Here is a 13667-nt window from a genome sequence, read left to right as displayed (position 1 = left end):
ATGTTGCTTTTAGTGTTCTTTTTTAACCATTGAGCCAGACTCTTTCGCTGTGACATGCTTGGTAAATTCATGCTGCTGGTAGACTCCAGCTTGATCCAAAATAAAAATATCAACTCCATGCTTACTCCGATATTCAATGCTCCATTTCTGTTGCCTATGCATCATAACGCAGTACTTTACAAATTCAGGACCCCAAGTAACTCTAGAAAATTGAAATTCAGTATCAGTATACAACACTGGAGATTGTGGTTTCAGTTTCACTATCTAAGTTGTTACTCCTTAGCTTTAGTTTTAGAAAACATTTGAATACTGACTAGAAATGCGAATCCGCAAGCCGAAGAGCAAATAATGCAGCACTACAGTACTTCAATATTAAAGAACCAGTGAACCACCAAGGAACCAAGCATTGTGCTGTGTGAAATTCAGACATTGCTTTGCAACTGGTAGCTAGTTCATACTAAATTGAACCCCAAACAGACTTGCATAATCAGGTAAAACCCTTGTACATTTAACTCACATCCACATTTAATAAATGATAATCAAGTTTACTTGTTCAGTAAGGATTAAATTTGCATTGTTGATACTCAAATTCCTCGCTTCCCCGCATAATGGTAATGCCAGAGAACTCAACCTCCATCTGTCTCTTGCTTGGGAGTCATGATGCGCTTGAGAAATATGAACTGGAGACAAATTTATTTGTTGGTGCATATTTACATGGAGATTCAAGCCAGAAAGTGACAAACTGTGAAGCTGCAATTAACTAAGAAAGCCCTTATTTGGATGGTACAAGCCGAGGGTGAACAATTCAAAATTATGTGGAAGAAAACTGAACAGAACTAGGTGTAGGTTACAATTTTGATGGGCAGTAACTTGCTGGTTTACATTCAACTCATCTTGCAGTATATATTCGAAGGGAACATTTGGAGGTATCCAGTGAACTGGTGATCGTTTAACTTCTAATTTTCTGTCGGAAAAAAACTGGCGACGAATTTTCCTGCAGTGAAAACAGTCAAAGCACTAATATTGTCAATAGTTCAGCTCCAGCCTTGTCCTTTCAATATTTAGTTCAGAAGCAAAATACGCTGTTCTAGCATACACAATAATAAAAACAGAACAATATGGCTCACGTGCATGAAAAAAATGCAAAGAAGAGAGCTTCTCAACTCTTGAGTTCAGGCATAAAGGGCTGGCTACCAGTATGCAGCAAACTGATGAACTTATTGATATCTCAGAAGTTGAAAACCTCTAGTTCTAGTTGAACTTACTAATATCCCAAAACCTCAAGTTCTAGTTGAATTAGAGCCTTCTTTTTTCCAGAACAAACTTGCTGATGTTAGGCATGGTTAAGAACAAACATTAGAATTAAACAAGAGTACATGAAGATATGGACTAGGTATTTTTGGCATAGAACATTAGCACTAACAGTAAAGCTAGCCAATTTATAACATTGGCAAACAGCTTCCAATAATTATATTTCCATATATAGCCTAAACCAAAGAGTAAAATTTAGCAGACCTATAAGTTGTCAATGGATTCTTAGAAGAATATCAAATGGGAGCACCTTAATGACATAATCATCCAAAAATTGTCCATAATCCTTAAGACGAGGGAAGGAATTTTACTTGGTCTTGTCTGCAAAAGGCTAAATACCGAGGAGTTCCATACAAATATATAACTGCACGTAAGATTTATCTTGGTCAATACAATAAGAAAAGTGAACTACATAGGAGAGTAATGGTAAGATTGTAAGAATATATGTTATCTTTAATGCAACAGGATCTTGCAAAATATAAATCCAGCTTAGCACTAAACCTCATTCCTAAGGAAGCAATACAGCCTTGCATAATTGGTACAGATTAGAAGGGGTTTCGCTGCAACAGGATTTTTGCAATATAAGTTGCTAATAATGGCACACTTCCTAATTTTGGAAGCTCAAATCCATAAAAGTCACCATTCTCTCGTTTAGTCAATTTCTACCAGATCAACAACTAATGAGCTTCCATTTAGGTAACTGTTGTCAACATTTCTCCCATTGGAACATGGGATATCCTCTGCTGCAGGAGTCGACATTTCTACTCACACATTCATTTAATAGGAGCAATATCGGTGTCCCCATAAATTTTCTATATAACATGGAAGTTCATAAGGACCTGATTAATCCACTTAAGTAAACTGCAAGTTGACTTAGCTGAGGCTGAGGCAAGGGCAAGCATAAGCAAGGAAAACAACAAATGGATGAGATGCTGCAAATGCTGTCTACTGTCTTCTCATTTTACATAACAGTTTCCAACAAACATATACAAACATTCAGACCCCAGAGAACAATCAAAATACATAATTTTTTAACCTTCACTTGACTTATGGTAAGAATGTGTATGTTTAATCCTAATAGCATTAACAAACTAAGAACAGTTATTTTCGTTTTAAATAAAGAAATAGTCTGATGCAGTATGTGGAATGCTCAAATACAGACTTAAGAGACACCAACAAGCCAACTCTTAGGTTTGCATGATATTGGCACCAGAAACAACTAAAACAACAGAGCATTTATTCCCTAGCAAGTTCAGGTAGGCTAGAGGTGAAATGCATTAAGAGGCACCAAAAATAAACAGATAACAGAGTAAAAAAGATTAAAAAAAAAGTTAGTAGTATCAATAATAGTAGCAGACTAGCTAGTAATAAGGGGACAGATAATCTAGGCCATGGTTCGAGCACCTAGGTTGCTGATTTCCATGCAGACATATCTGAAACTCTCAAGTTTGCAATATCTTGGTACTAGAAATACTGGGAAAATATCTATCTGAATGTTGCAAGGGATGCCAGCCAGCCATGCAGGTGTATGAATTTCATTTCTATAAGTTTACTGCCTTCATTAACCTTTCCAGGGAGCGATTTGACTTGGCACGGTCTTCAAATTATATTTGGAAAGCTCATTTCAGGCCATAAAGATATGGCCCTAATAGATATTTTTTTAATATGATAAGTGTTACCATCTTTTTCGTTTGTAAACTGTGCTGTTAAAATATTATTGATAAACAATTACAAAGTTTGAATATTGAAATGCACAAGCACCTCATATGAAAGGAGGTGGTATGGTATTAAGAGATTAAAGACCACCGTTCCTACATAGTAGCCTGCAGTCCAACCACACTAAACTTTGTTTGTGGATCTACAAGATGAAATTAACTAATATCAGTATCTTGCAAGAGAAGACTTGGAGCCCGCCTTAGGCTTTATCATAATAAATAAACGCAAGTAGATTTAAGACAAGGTATTCCACTGAATGCTTGTCATTACTTTAACATGACAATGAAGCAGATTTAGCAGACCTGTGTCAATTATGCAATCCATAATTTCAAGGGTTTTATAAGATTTGGCTGTTTCACTTCATTATTCTAAAGGAATCTTGCAATCTCAAAATTCTCTTCCTATTTCAGTACTAAATAATCCATTTTTTGCAATATGTGAGTCCAGAGGTAGAAGCGCATAATATTTCTGATATACTCTAATAGGCAGTACCTTCTAAATGATGTAAAACTAATATAGCTTGGGGCCTTGGACAAACAAACAAGAAAATATAAGAATATACTGAAGACAAAAAACATGTACATCCTTTAGTAGTACACATAAACCAATTGTGAAACAAAAGGGTCCTGTTTTGAACTACATCGCAGTACATCTAATGGGACAAAAACCAATTCAGCACATGTTCACTCCAGCATTTGAGCATCATGGTGTCCCTTGTACCAAAAGCATACCTGTAGCCAAATCCCTTCATAGGAAATTCTCATCTTCTCCTGGAATGGTTGGCAGAACCTAGTGACCCCTCAAATAGATCAGACAAATGATTTTCCAAGTCCTCTGGGGTGTACTTTATGTATTTTCCTGAATTCCTTCCACTATCCACTAGACTGCCGTATCTTCCCGTAAAAGCACGATAAGCTGGGATCACATTTTCAGATATAGATATCTTGAGTTCTTCTCGGAGCTGAGGGTCTGGTACCTTCCACAGTGTTTGACTCCTGTATATCTCATCAAAGGCTAAGTTGAAGTTCTTAATTTTTTCTTTGATCCTAGAGCTAGAGCTCCCACTGCTGCCGAAACTTCCACTCCCGCTACTTCCATGACCATCGTCCCTCAAATAAGATAAAACTCTGGTCCATGAAACCCTGAGGTAGCTCTTCGAATTTTGCCGAATCTTGCCACGGCGCCTCCGGATCCAATGATCACCCAAAATCCTACCAAGCTCGGAATCCTTCACCTTTTGGACAATATAGAGTATATTATTCATGGAAAATATGCACTGCAACGCAGGATCCTCATAGAGTTTGGATTTTTCATCCAGATTCGCCTCCAAGTAACATATCAGTTTGACCATACGGCGTCCAAGTGGGGTCAAGCTCTTGAGATACTCCTCATCCTCATCGGTGCCATTATGTAAAGGATTATGATCTACATCTCCAGCACCAGTGTCATCCAAAAGTGTGTCAAGTGTATCACTGTAAACGACCAACAACCTAAGATAGTTCATCACATAACGCGTCATTGGGTGGATCTCACCAGCCATCATTGGCCGTCGTGATGACTCCTGCTGTAAGACCTTCCCAAACTCAAGAAGGGTACCCTTCACTGCATCACCAAGCCTTTCAAGAACCCCCTCTAAATCATGGATGACATCATCACCATAACTCCCAAAGAAGAGCTCCTTCAGTTCAGGGATCACCTCAGCAAGCGCCTCATACATGTCAAGAATCCGGGAAAGCTTCTCTGGCGAGCGAGTGCACACAGCCACCGCATCCCCAAAGTTGCGGATCTGCATAATGCAACCCTTGGTGGACTCAACAAAGCACTCATCCCGGAGATCATCGGACGCAGCAAGCACCTGGTCGCAGAGCCGCCGCTCACCGGTCAGCAGGGAGCGGACAACCGTCTTGACCCCATGGACCCACTTCTTCATCTTGTCATTCAGATGCCTCCACTCGATGCGCTGCACCTCATCGATGCTGAGCCGCTCGACACCGAGCACGTTGAGGCACTCTTCAAGCAGGTCGCGGCGGATGGCACAGTACACCTGCGCGAGCTCGCTGGCGTACCCCGCGCGCACCATCCGGTCCGCGATGGCGCGCAGCTCGTCCACGGCCTCCGGGCGCACGAGGTCGAACACCTGGTCGTCGAAGGGGTTGTTCCCCGCGATGCCGGCGCTGCGGGCGGTGTCCGGCCCAGCGCCGCCGTCCTGGCTGTGCGGGGTGGCTGGGTCGAACTCGGAGGAGGTGTCGAGGTCGTCCATGGATCCGAGCGAGAGGCGGCGCAGCGAGCAGAAGAGTCCGCTGGCGTCGAGCGGGACGGCGTGGCGGAGCATGAGGTGGCGGAGCTCGTCCTCGAGGCGCGCCATGGCGAGCTGGACGGCGACCCCCGCGCGGCCGGAGACGGCGGGGGAGGAGGGGGAGTGAAGGTGGTCGACGGCGACGTCGACGGCGGCGAGGTAGTGCGCGGCGTCGTCCTCCGGGGCCTCGAAGACGAGCGCCTCCAGGGTGGTGTCCCAGAGGTGGATGAGCTGCTCGGCAGGCTTCGAAAGGCCGCGAGCGAGGCGGCGGGGTCGGCGGGTTCCTGCTCGGCCGAGGCCTCCGGGTCGGAGGCAGGGGAGGCGGGGGACGGGGACGGGAAGAGGTCGGAGGTGATGGAGGAGAGGCGGTGGTCGAATCCCGAGAGGATGCGGATCATGTCGTCGGCGGCGTTCTTGGACGTGGCGAGCGACTTGACGATGTGCTGCGCCGCCGCCAGGACCTTGTCGTCGCCGACCACGGCGGCGGGAACCGGCACGGGGAGCCCGCCGCCGTCCCCCACCCCCTGCTCCCCCTGCGGCGGTGGGGGCGGGGGCGACGAGGGCGCCGACATCGCCGCCGGCGGCGGCGGGTTAGGCTAGGGTTTGGGAGCGCCGGCCGGGTAAGTAAGGCAAGTGGATGGGGTGGGTACGGTGAAGCGAAAGGAATTGCTGGTGGTGGTGGAGTAATTGACGGCGGGGGCGGACGGATTGAGGCGGGGGCGGCCGGAAGCGGGCGGCGGCACGGCAGTCGGCGGGCGAGAACAAATGGGGGGCCGAGCTGAGCCTGAGCTGTGCCGCGCGGCGTGTTGTCGTGGGAATGCCGGCGGGGGCGGGGGATCGCCTGCCGCCTGTTTGTTTGATGGGAAGAGGGCGCCTCCCAGAAAACTAGACTAGTCAATGGATAGAGAGCGCCAGCCGCAAGAGTGGGGGAGTTCTTGCTCCAAGCAACCCGTCTTCTAGAATAATTGGCATTTTCTGATAGAGTTGGACCCTTTTTTTCGGTCTGCTCGCTTCAGCTTATTCAGTCGGCTTATCAGCCACCAAACAGTATTTTTCTCTCATAACAAATCAGCCGTTTTAGCTTTTCAGCCGGCTTATAAGCTGAAGCGAACAGACCCATTTATCCCCAAATTCGTAGTAGCAAGCATATTGCGTGAAGTCCTTACATTTCTGAACACATTTTATGAAGAAAGTCCAAAAGCTGAGATTCATTCGGTATGATGATGATGACGATGGATGGGGCACGCACGGCCTGCACTTTTATAACGAGGTCGATGACGCCAGCCAAATCTTTTCTACTCAGGCGAGGGCTATTCCATTCCATCGGATTGGATCGGATCGGATTTTGCAGCGTCATGGAATTGTCCGAGCCGAGCCGCCGGATGAGCTCGTCGTCTGCTACTTTCAATTATCCCAGCTCGTGATTCGATAATCAGCAATCACAGGGCCTAATGTCTCATTAAAAGGCACGATTATTAAAAGGACCATGAGCCCATGATTGATCGCCGTGCACCTGCTCTAGGACGGTCAGATGAGGCATCTCGTGACCTTGGACGGAGACAACAGGCCGAGCTCAAGGAACACGGGGATTGTAATAATAAGATGGCGTGATGAGCTGGCACCCGCGCATCTCCCCTTCACAAGGCGAGGCAGCAGCTGTGAGCCGGGTAACTAGCGAGTGTCGTGTGGTTTTCATGGGAGCAAGTTCCGGATCTTGCGGGTGTCGGTGGGGGCATCCTAATTAGCGCGCGCCAGGAGTGCTGACCATCGATCCTCGACAGTCCATTTCCATCCGCACTTTCCTTTTTATTTTTGAAAATTAAAAATCCTGCAACTTTCTATTTTTGAAATATCATAACTTATATATATAACTTCGATGCATAACTACATAATATAACTTATAACTTCATAATATATTTTTTTATAAAATAATTTTTTAACACAACTTTAATAGCGTACAGAACTTATATGTACAACTTCTAGGTACAATTTGTAAGAATAACTTTTATTTTTTAGAAAGTTGTAACCTATATGCACAATTTGTACACATAACTTTTTTCCTAACAACAATTTAGGTGATAAATTTCGTAATACAACTTTCATAATATACATAACTTATATGCGTAATTTTTGTCATAACTTTTCAAAGAATGGTCTTAAAAAAATTATGCACATAATTTTTAAGACTTATACGTATGTATAATATTTACATGGTATAGAAAATTTTGAAAAGAAAAAACAAGGCGCAGCACTTGGGCGAGGTCCGCGTGGAACCCACCGGCCCAGCAACACATCGTGCTAGAAAGCGTGCGGGGGCTAAAATTAACAGGCGTGCTCACTTCTGCTTCTGCTGCGGCTGTTGCTGCAACTGCACAGCTGCTCGGCTGCAGCTTGCAGCTCATGCAGTTCCAGCTAAAAAAACAACTACGCAACCTTATCTTGAGGCATAAAAAAATTGCATGGTAAAAATTACATCTTGAGGCATAAAAAAATTACATGGTAAAAAGTAATTTTTACTCGCATGCTGGCTGCAGCTGCTCTTGGCTTTTTGTTACAGCCACGGCGCGCAGCTGCAGTCAGCTGTTCCGAACAGGCCAACATTGCGGTGTCGGTGTTGCAACCATTTTTTTTAGAAACCGAGATGTACGGTACCAGAGCCGTTCAACGGGATAAACTAAGGTTTTGTGACTGCAGGTCTGCGGATGCACACCATCCATGTGCAGCAGTTCAGCTGCTCCTGAGATGATCTTCCAGCCTTCCACACACACTAGTGCTCACACGTAATTTTCAAATGGACATGCTTCATTTCAATATGTTTAAGATGGTAGGCCTGCAAAGGGAGCGGGTCGAGCCATTTTCGAGTTCGCTCCGAATCCTGAAATTAGCGAGCGGATCGAACCGGTTCGACCCCAAACGAGAGAGGGGCAACAGGGTCACTGACTCCATCGAGTCCAATCGACCCTAGGTTCTAACCTCGCGGCGTCGCTGCACCTGCCGCCTCGGTCCCCTCCCGATTCCTGCTCGTCGCCGTCCACCAGATCGGGCTCGCCGCCGTCTTGAGCGCGAGCGGCCTGCCGACCACCCGAAAACACCTCCCTGCGAATGCACACCATCCATGTGCAGCAGCTCAACTGCTCCTGCGATGATCTTCCAGTCTTCAACATCACTAGTGCTCACACGTCATTTTCAAATGGACATGTTTCATTTCAATATTCTCGTCAATTGGTTAAAATGCACTCGATACAGAATAGTAGTTATAAGTCTTCAGAAGCAGAATAACGGGACCTGGTAGCATGGCTGCTGAATCCCGGCCACATTCCTGTCCAGAAGCATACTTCACTGAAACCGCATCTGTCTAAAGAAAACAGAGGACAGAGAGGTATTGTATCATCAATCGCTGTTTGTATTGTCTTCTATTTGCAAATAAAATGGAACTGATAGTTTGTATCCTAGCTATTAACGTGGAAAATAGAGTAAAATTTAGTTGATGACACACCTAGCTGGAGTGCTTGCCTTTCCTGCTGATTGCAGATCTTATTTTTGTTGCAGCAGCTGGAAGTGGATCGGAGGATTTTCACCTGCCCTGAGGAATCAAACAAAAATGCAGGAAAATAGTTAACCGCGCTATTTTCCAAGCATCGTAGCTAGGGAACACACTTTGAGCTATATTCAAAAGTATACCTTGGATAGAAGTAGACTCGTCAGTAACATAGTTTTTGACTTTGACGATTACCGGAGCTTCATCACCTAATGGCGACTGATCAGCACCATCCTCAAACAAGAAATGGCATTTTACGCATAAACGTAAACTGTGTCAATAGAGCAGTCCATATTATCAGGACAAATGAAGATCACGGACCATTTCATCCTCATGCCTTGGCTGCTATATCAGAAGTGTTTCAACTCTCTTTTCTCCAGCTTCAGCTGAAAATGCCAGGGCCTTCTTAGCTGGAATGCCCTGCAGTTACATATGATCATCAATTTCTACAATTCAAAATATGTCAGCATTGTAGATAATGCAGAGAGTAAATGAGTGATTCAAATACTTACAGTTCGAAGTAAACGCTGTTTCTTAGGTGATGGTGCATCACAATCACCAGATATGGTCGGCAGAAAAGCAGCAAGGGCAGATACATCTGAAGGAGTAGATACTGTTTTTGGAATATATGACTGTTTTCCAAAAAGAAGGCAGTAACCGAGTTTAGTTGCAAAGAGACATTTGTCTGAGTCAACTTCTCTGTGTCACTGAAACGGAGAATGTATACTTCTGGGATGCAGCAAACTGAGGAAGAATATGTACAGGAGAAACTTAAGAGCTTCCACTGAATCACTGATCTGGCTCTTATTTGCAGGTTGAAGTAGAGATATCAGTTTTTTCCAACAACTTGTCTGGTTACTATCCCAAACAGAACGATTTCAGCGGTACCTGATCCATCAGTTCCAATCAGGCAGCATAACCTATATATGCAAAATCTAATACACAAACTGTTTATAAAAAAGATAGTAAATGTAATAACCGAGGTGCAACGGGGTAATATGCTATAAATAAATATTATACTTAGGTTCAGCAGTAGTAGATGGACAGCCTCCTGAGCATTTGTATTCAGAGCCGCAGAGAGTAGATGCTCTATGACATTTTGTGCAAGAGAACCACCAGGACTAATTTGGACTAATCCTTGATTAGTGACGGTGCATAGCCAGAGTTCTGCACAAAAAGTCTAAAATACAAAGAAAATAAAGTAGTAGGATACTGCCTCTAAATTCAACGACATTTTTTTCCCAAAGGCATTTCTGCTGCTCAAGTACCCCGAATTAAGAGCAAGAAAAAAATTGTTACCAGCATATAGGGATAGAAAGTGGATACTGGATACCCAATGGGTAGTTCTGAGACACAACTTTAGTTCATGGATTGTGTGACAAAATGACCTAGATAAATCAAATTGCATCCCTACTAGCAAGGGTTGTGTGGACACACAGTTGTGATTAATTATTAACCCCCCGAGGCACTACTAACGACAAGGACAAGGACACCGCAGACATCTCTTTCCATTTCCCTCCACTTCCACATTCAAACACAAAAGGCAGACTCCATCAGTATCAGGTCCCCTCCACCAAACTATTTCCAGAGTCAAAACCATCAGCACCACAAGTAGCACTGCTCACTTACCCATTGACAAGTGGCAATTAGTGCAGCGCCATTCATAGCAAAGTTGTGGCCTGTCATCCGTTCAGTCGGTACAATGACCGACTCACAACAATACAACATCATATGCTCAGTTCAGCACTTGACATTATATTTCCACAACAATTAAGCAATATAGAACACAACATACAGTGACTAGCCCGAACATACTTTCACCGCACCGAACAAATCTCCTCACTAACACCGCCGACTTTTACTACTAATAAAGAAAAGACAATTTGTTCCTATACCAAAAGGGCACTAGAGAATTCCTCTCCTCAAGAACCACCAGCACCACCGCCTGGTCCCTCGCTAGCTGGTTTACGGTTCAAGTATCTTATAACGGCATCCTCGACCCTATTTCATTGTGGAACCAAAAAACACCTTGTTAGAGCATGGATACATGATGCTCAAGTAAGAAAAAACCAGGTAAATCACAGGCACTATTAGAGCTTACCATGGTTGGTTGTAGAAGTCTGCACGTCTCTCCCTCTCAACGTTCCTATTCGCTTCCCCAGCAACCAGCTTCAAATCTTTGCTCTGAGAAGCTATCAGGGCGTTGATGAACTCCACAGGGGACTGACTGAAACCCAGGAAGAATGCTCTCCTCCTGAGGTGCTCATGGATCTTCTTAATCGAGGTGGATATCACCTCGTCGCAAGCCTCAATGTCCTTGTGCTTCTCTGTGTTGGCGAGGAATGCCATCATCTCCTTCTGCAGCGGGAAGGGTATATCCACCAGCACATCGTAGCAAGCACTTCCGGACGCTTCATTCCCTGAGAGCTTAATCTTGTGCTCCAAGTTGATGGGCGGTGGGGCAGACAGATGCTGAGATATCTTCTGCGACAGCATTGCAAACTTCAGCTTATCCTCCCCAAACACCTTCTTCAATTGAGGGTCGCACATGAAGAAGGAAGGGTCATTTGGGTTCTGAAGCTTCTTTGCCTTGATGTACTGCCAGAGGGCAGCAATCACCCGCGCGCGAGTGTCCACCTCAACCCCGAGCACCTCCATCAGCGGCTGTGACAGCTTGAACTTCTCTGGGTTGTAGTTCATCTCCAGCCGGATGTTAGCAACAAACTCCTTATCCCCTTTCCTCTTCACCTCGAACCCTTCCTGCTGGGCGGCAGACCGCGCATTTTCCCAGACGATCACTGGATTTTCAGGATACAGGGACCGGTCCAGCGCAATGGTCACCCTCTTGAAGAATTGGGAGAACTTGGGATACACCGGGTTGTGCTTGGGCACAACGCTGGCGGGATCTAGCTCGGCGCCGTCCTCCAGCACGCGGCCGATGATCTTGAGCGACCAGGTCGGCGGGTCGGCGTTCTGGGGCAGCGGGTTGCTGAGCGGCCTCTGGTTGGCGAAGGTGTTGAAGACGTAGATGCGGAGCGTTCGCTGGAGCGAGGGCGGCGTCTTGAGCGCCTCCTGGATGTCCACCTTCTTCCGCGCCAGCGCCGCGTCCACGCGGGCCTCGAATTCGAGCAGCTGCGTGTAGAGCGCGGACTCCGGGAGCAGCGCGGCGACGCGGTCGGGGAGCTGCTTCTCGGGGAGCTTGCGCTTCTTGTTGCGTCGCGCGGCGGGGGTGAGGTCGACGCCACCGGAGTTCGCCACCGCTGCCGCCGCGGCCGCTGCCTTGTACGCGGCTGCCGCCGAAGCCGCCGCGGCAGACCCGGGAGCCGGGGGCCGGACGGGGGGCTTCTGCGGGGGCCGCTTGGCCGATTGCGCCGCCACGGCGGCGGCGGCGGCAGCCATGAGCGGGGTCTGGGGAGAGGAGGAGGCGCCCATGTGGATCTGGAAGGCGGGGTTGTGGGAGGGCGGCGTGCGGAAGAGACCCTGGAACGGGGAGCCCGCGAGGGAGGGAGGTCGGAGGTGGGTCATGGGCGTCGCCGGAGAGCCGCCTGGCGGCTGCTGCTGCTGGGGATGCGGCGGGCGCGGCTGGGGCGGGGCGCCGGTCGGGTTGGGGTTGCCGCCGGAGGCCATGGCGGCGACTGGCGAGTCCGCGAGTGACAGAAGGCTGCGACTGCGCCTCGGAGAGGTTGGAGGGGGTAGTTGGGCCTTAGTTGTGGGCCGGGCTGAGAAGGGGAGCCTTTGTAAACTTAATTTCTGTGCTGTTTATATGCTTCGGTTTTTTTTTTTGCAAATTGTTCCTCGGGAGATATGAATATATTTGTGCTCAGGGAAATATAAACGGTGGATATTATCATATGATAAGGATAAAATGAAGTAAACTATAATTTTCCATTGGTGTAGTGATATTTTATGAGCTAGCTCCAGTTTTGAATAACGTATTTAAATGGGTTACTCAACGCCATGAACCAATTTATACTGAGTTATTGTTTTTAACGAATATGCTGAGTAATTGTAAGCACAGCTGGTTACACTCGAAAGCAAAAAAAAATCAGTGAAATAATATGTAAATTGCTATATTATATTTCGTTCTTCTTTGATGTAACCTCACTGAGCTGGCTGCGATCTACCCAAAGTTTGGATAGCGAAGTCAAACATGCACCTCTTATGTAATTTTCAACGTTGGTAAAAAGCAGTGTCCAAGGACGGGGAAGTTTCCATTTAAAATACTCAAGTTTTGGCTCTTCAAACAGATACCTCCGTTCTCTATTGGTTAGCTTATTTTTTAATCTAATCAACATCATATATTAAAGGATGGAGGGATCAACGTCATATATTAAAGGATGGAGGAACTATATTGGAAGTTTTGGGGTTGAAGTACTCGTACTTTGGTGTTGAAAAAAAAATCTAATTTACACCCTCCAACAATAACAGCAGTTCTTTTCAACTTTGAACTACAAAAATAGGACACCAAGCAGCATTCAATTGTTGAAATCGGACAAGAAAGTCTAATTTACATCCTCTGCCAATAACAAGTTAACAACAGTTTGACACGGAGAGGTTGGACTTGGAGGGCTAGTTGGGCCTGAGTTGTGGGCCGGGCTGAGAAGGGGAGCCTTTGGAAATTTAATTGTTCTGCCGTTTGTATGTTTTTTTTTCCTGTCCAAATTGTGAGATGTGAAAATGTTTGAACTCAGGGAAATAAGAAAAAAGTCCATTTTGTTCACTTAACTCCCTAAGCAAAATTTAGGCTTAATTTGCTCTCCCAAACCATTTCAGTGGCTAATGTACTCCTAATGAGTTTTTTCTTTT

General features: G+C 45.9%; 1 protein-coding gene, 1 long non-coding RNA gene and 1 pseudogene across 2 annotated transcripts; all 3 read right to left on the bottom strand.

Annotated features, from left to right (window-relative positions):
- Nucleotides 1-476: 476 nt before the first annotated feature.
- LOC101765355 lies at nucleotides 477-6207 on the bottom strand (annotated as a pseudogene).
- Nucleotides 6208-7924: 1717 nt separating this feature from the next.
- Nucleotides 7925-9514, bottom strand: LOC111258036. Its single transcript, XR_002678663.1, has 4 exons — nucleotides 9374-9514; nucleotides 9005-9281; nucleotides 8820-8906; nucleotides 7925-8678 (listed from the first exon to the last, which is right to left on the bottom strand). It is a non-coding gene; the product is annotated as an uncharacterized LOC111258036 (long non-coding RNA).
- Nucleotides 9515-10420: 906 nt separating this feature from the next.
- On the bottom strand, nucleotides 10421-12538 carry LOC101759801 (SWI/SNF complex component SNF12 homolog). Its single transcript, XM_004975325.4, has 2 exons — nucleotides 10963-12538; nucleotides 10421-10862 (listed from the first exon to the last, which is right to left on the bottom strand). Exons 1-2 carry the CDS (start codon nucleotides 12486-12488, stop codon nucleotides 10784-10786), a joined length of 1605 nt encoding a protein of 534 aa, XP_004975382.1. The 5' UTR covers nucleotides 12489-12538; the 3' UTR covers nucleotides 10421-10783.
- Between the last annotated feature and the right edge of the window lie 1129 nt (nucleotides 12539-13667).

Source organism: Setaria italica, chromosome VII, assembly GCF_000263155.2.
Source record: "Setaria italica strain Yugu1 chromosome VII, Setaria_italica_v2.0, whole genome shotgun sequence".
NCBI classification, from domain to species: Eukaryota; Viridiplantae; Streptophyta; class Magnoliopsida; order Poales; family Poaceae; genus Setaria; species Setaria italica.
The sequence above is the reverse complement of the archived record's forward strand: the minus strand, read 5'-3'. Positions and strand labels throughout refer to the sequence as shown.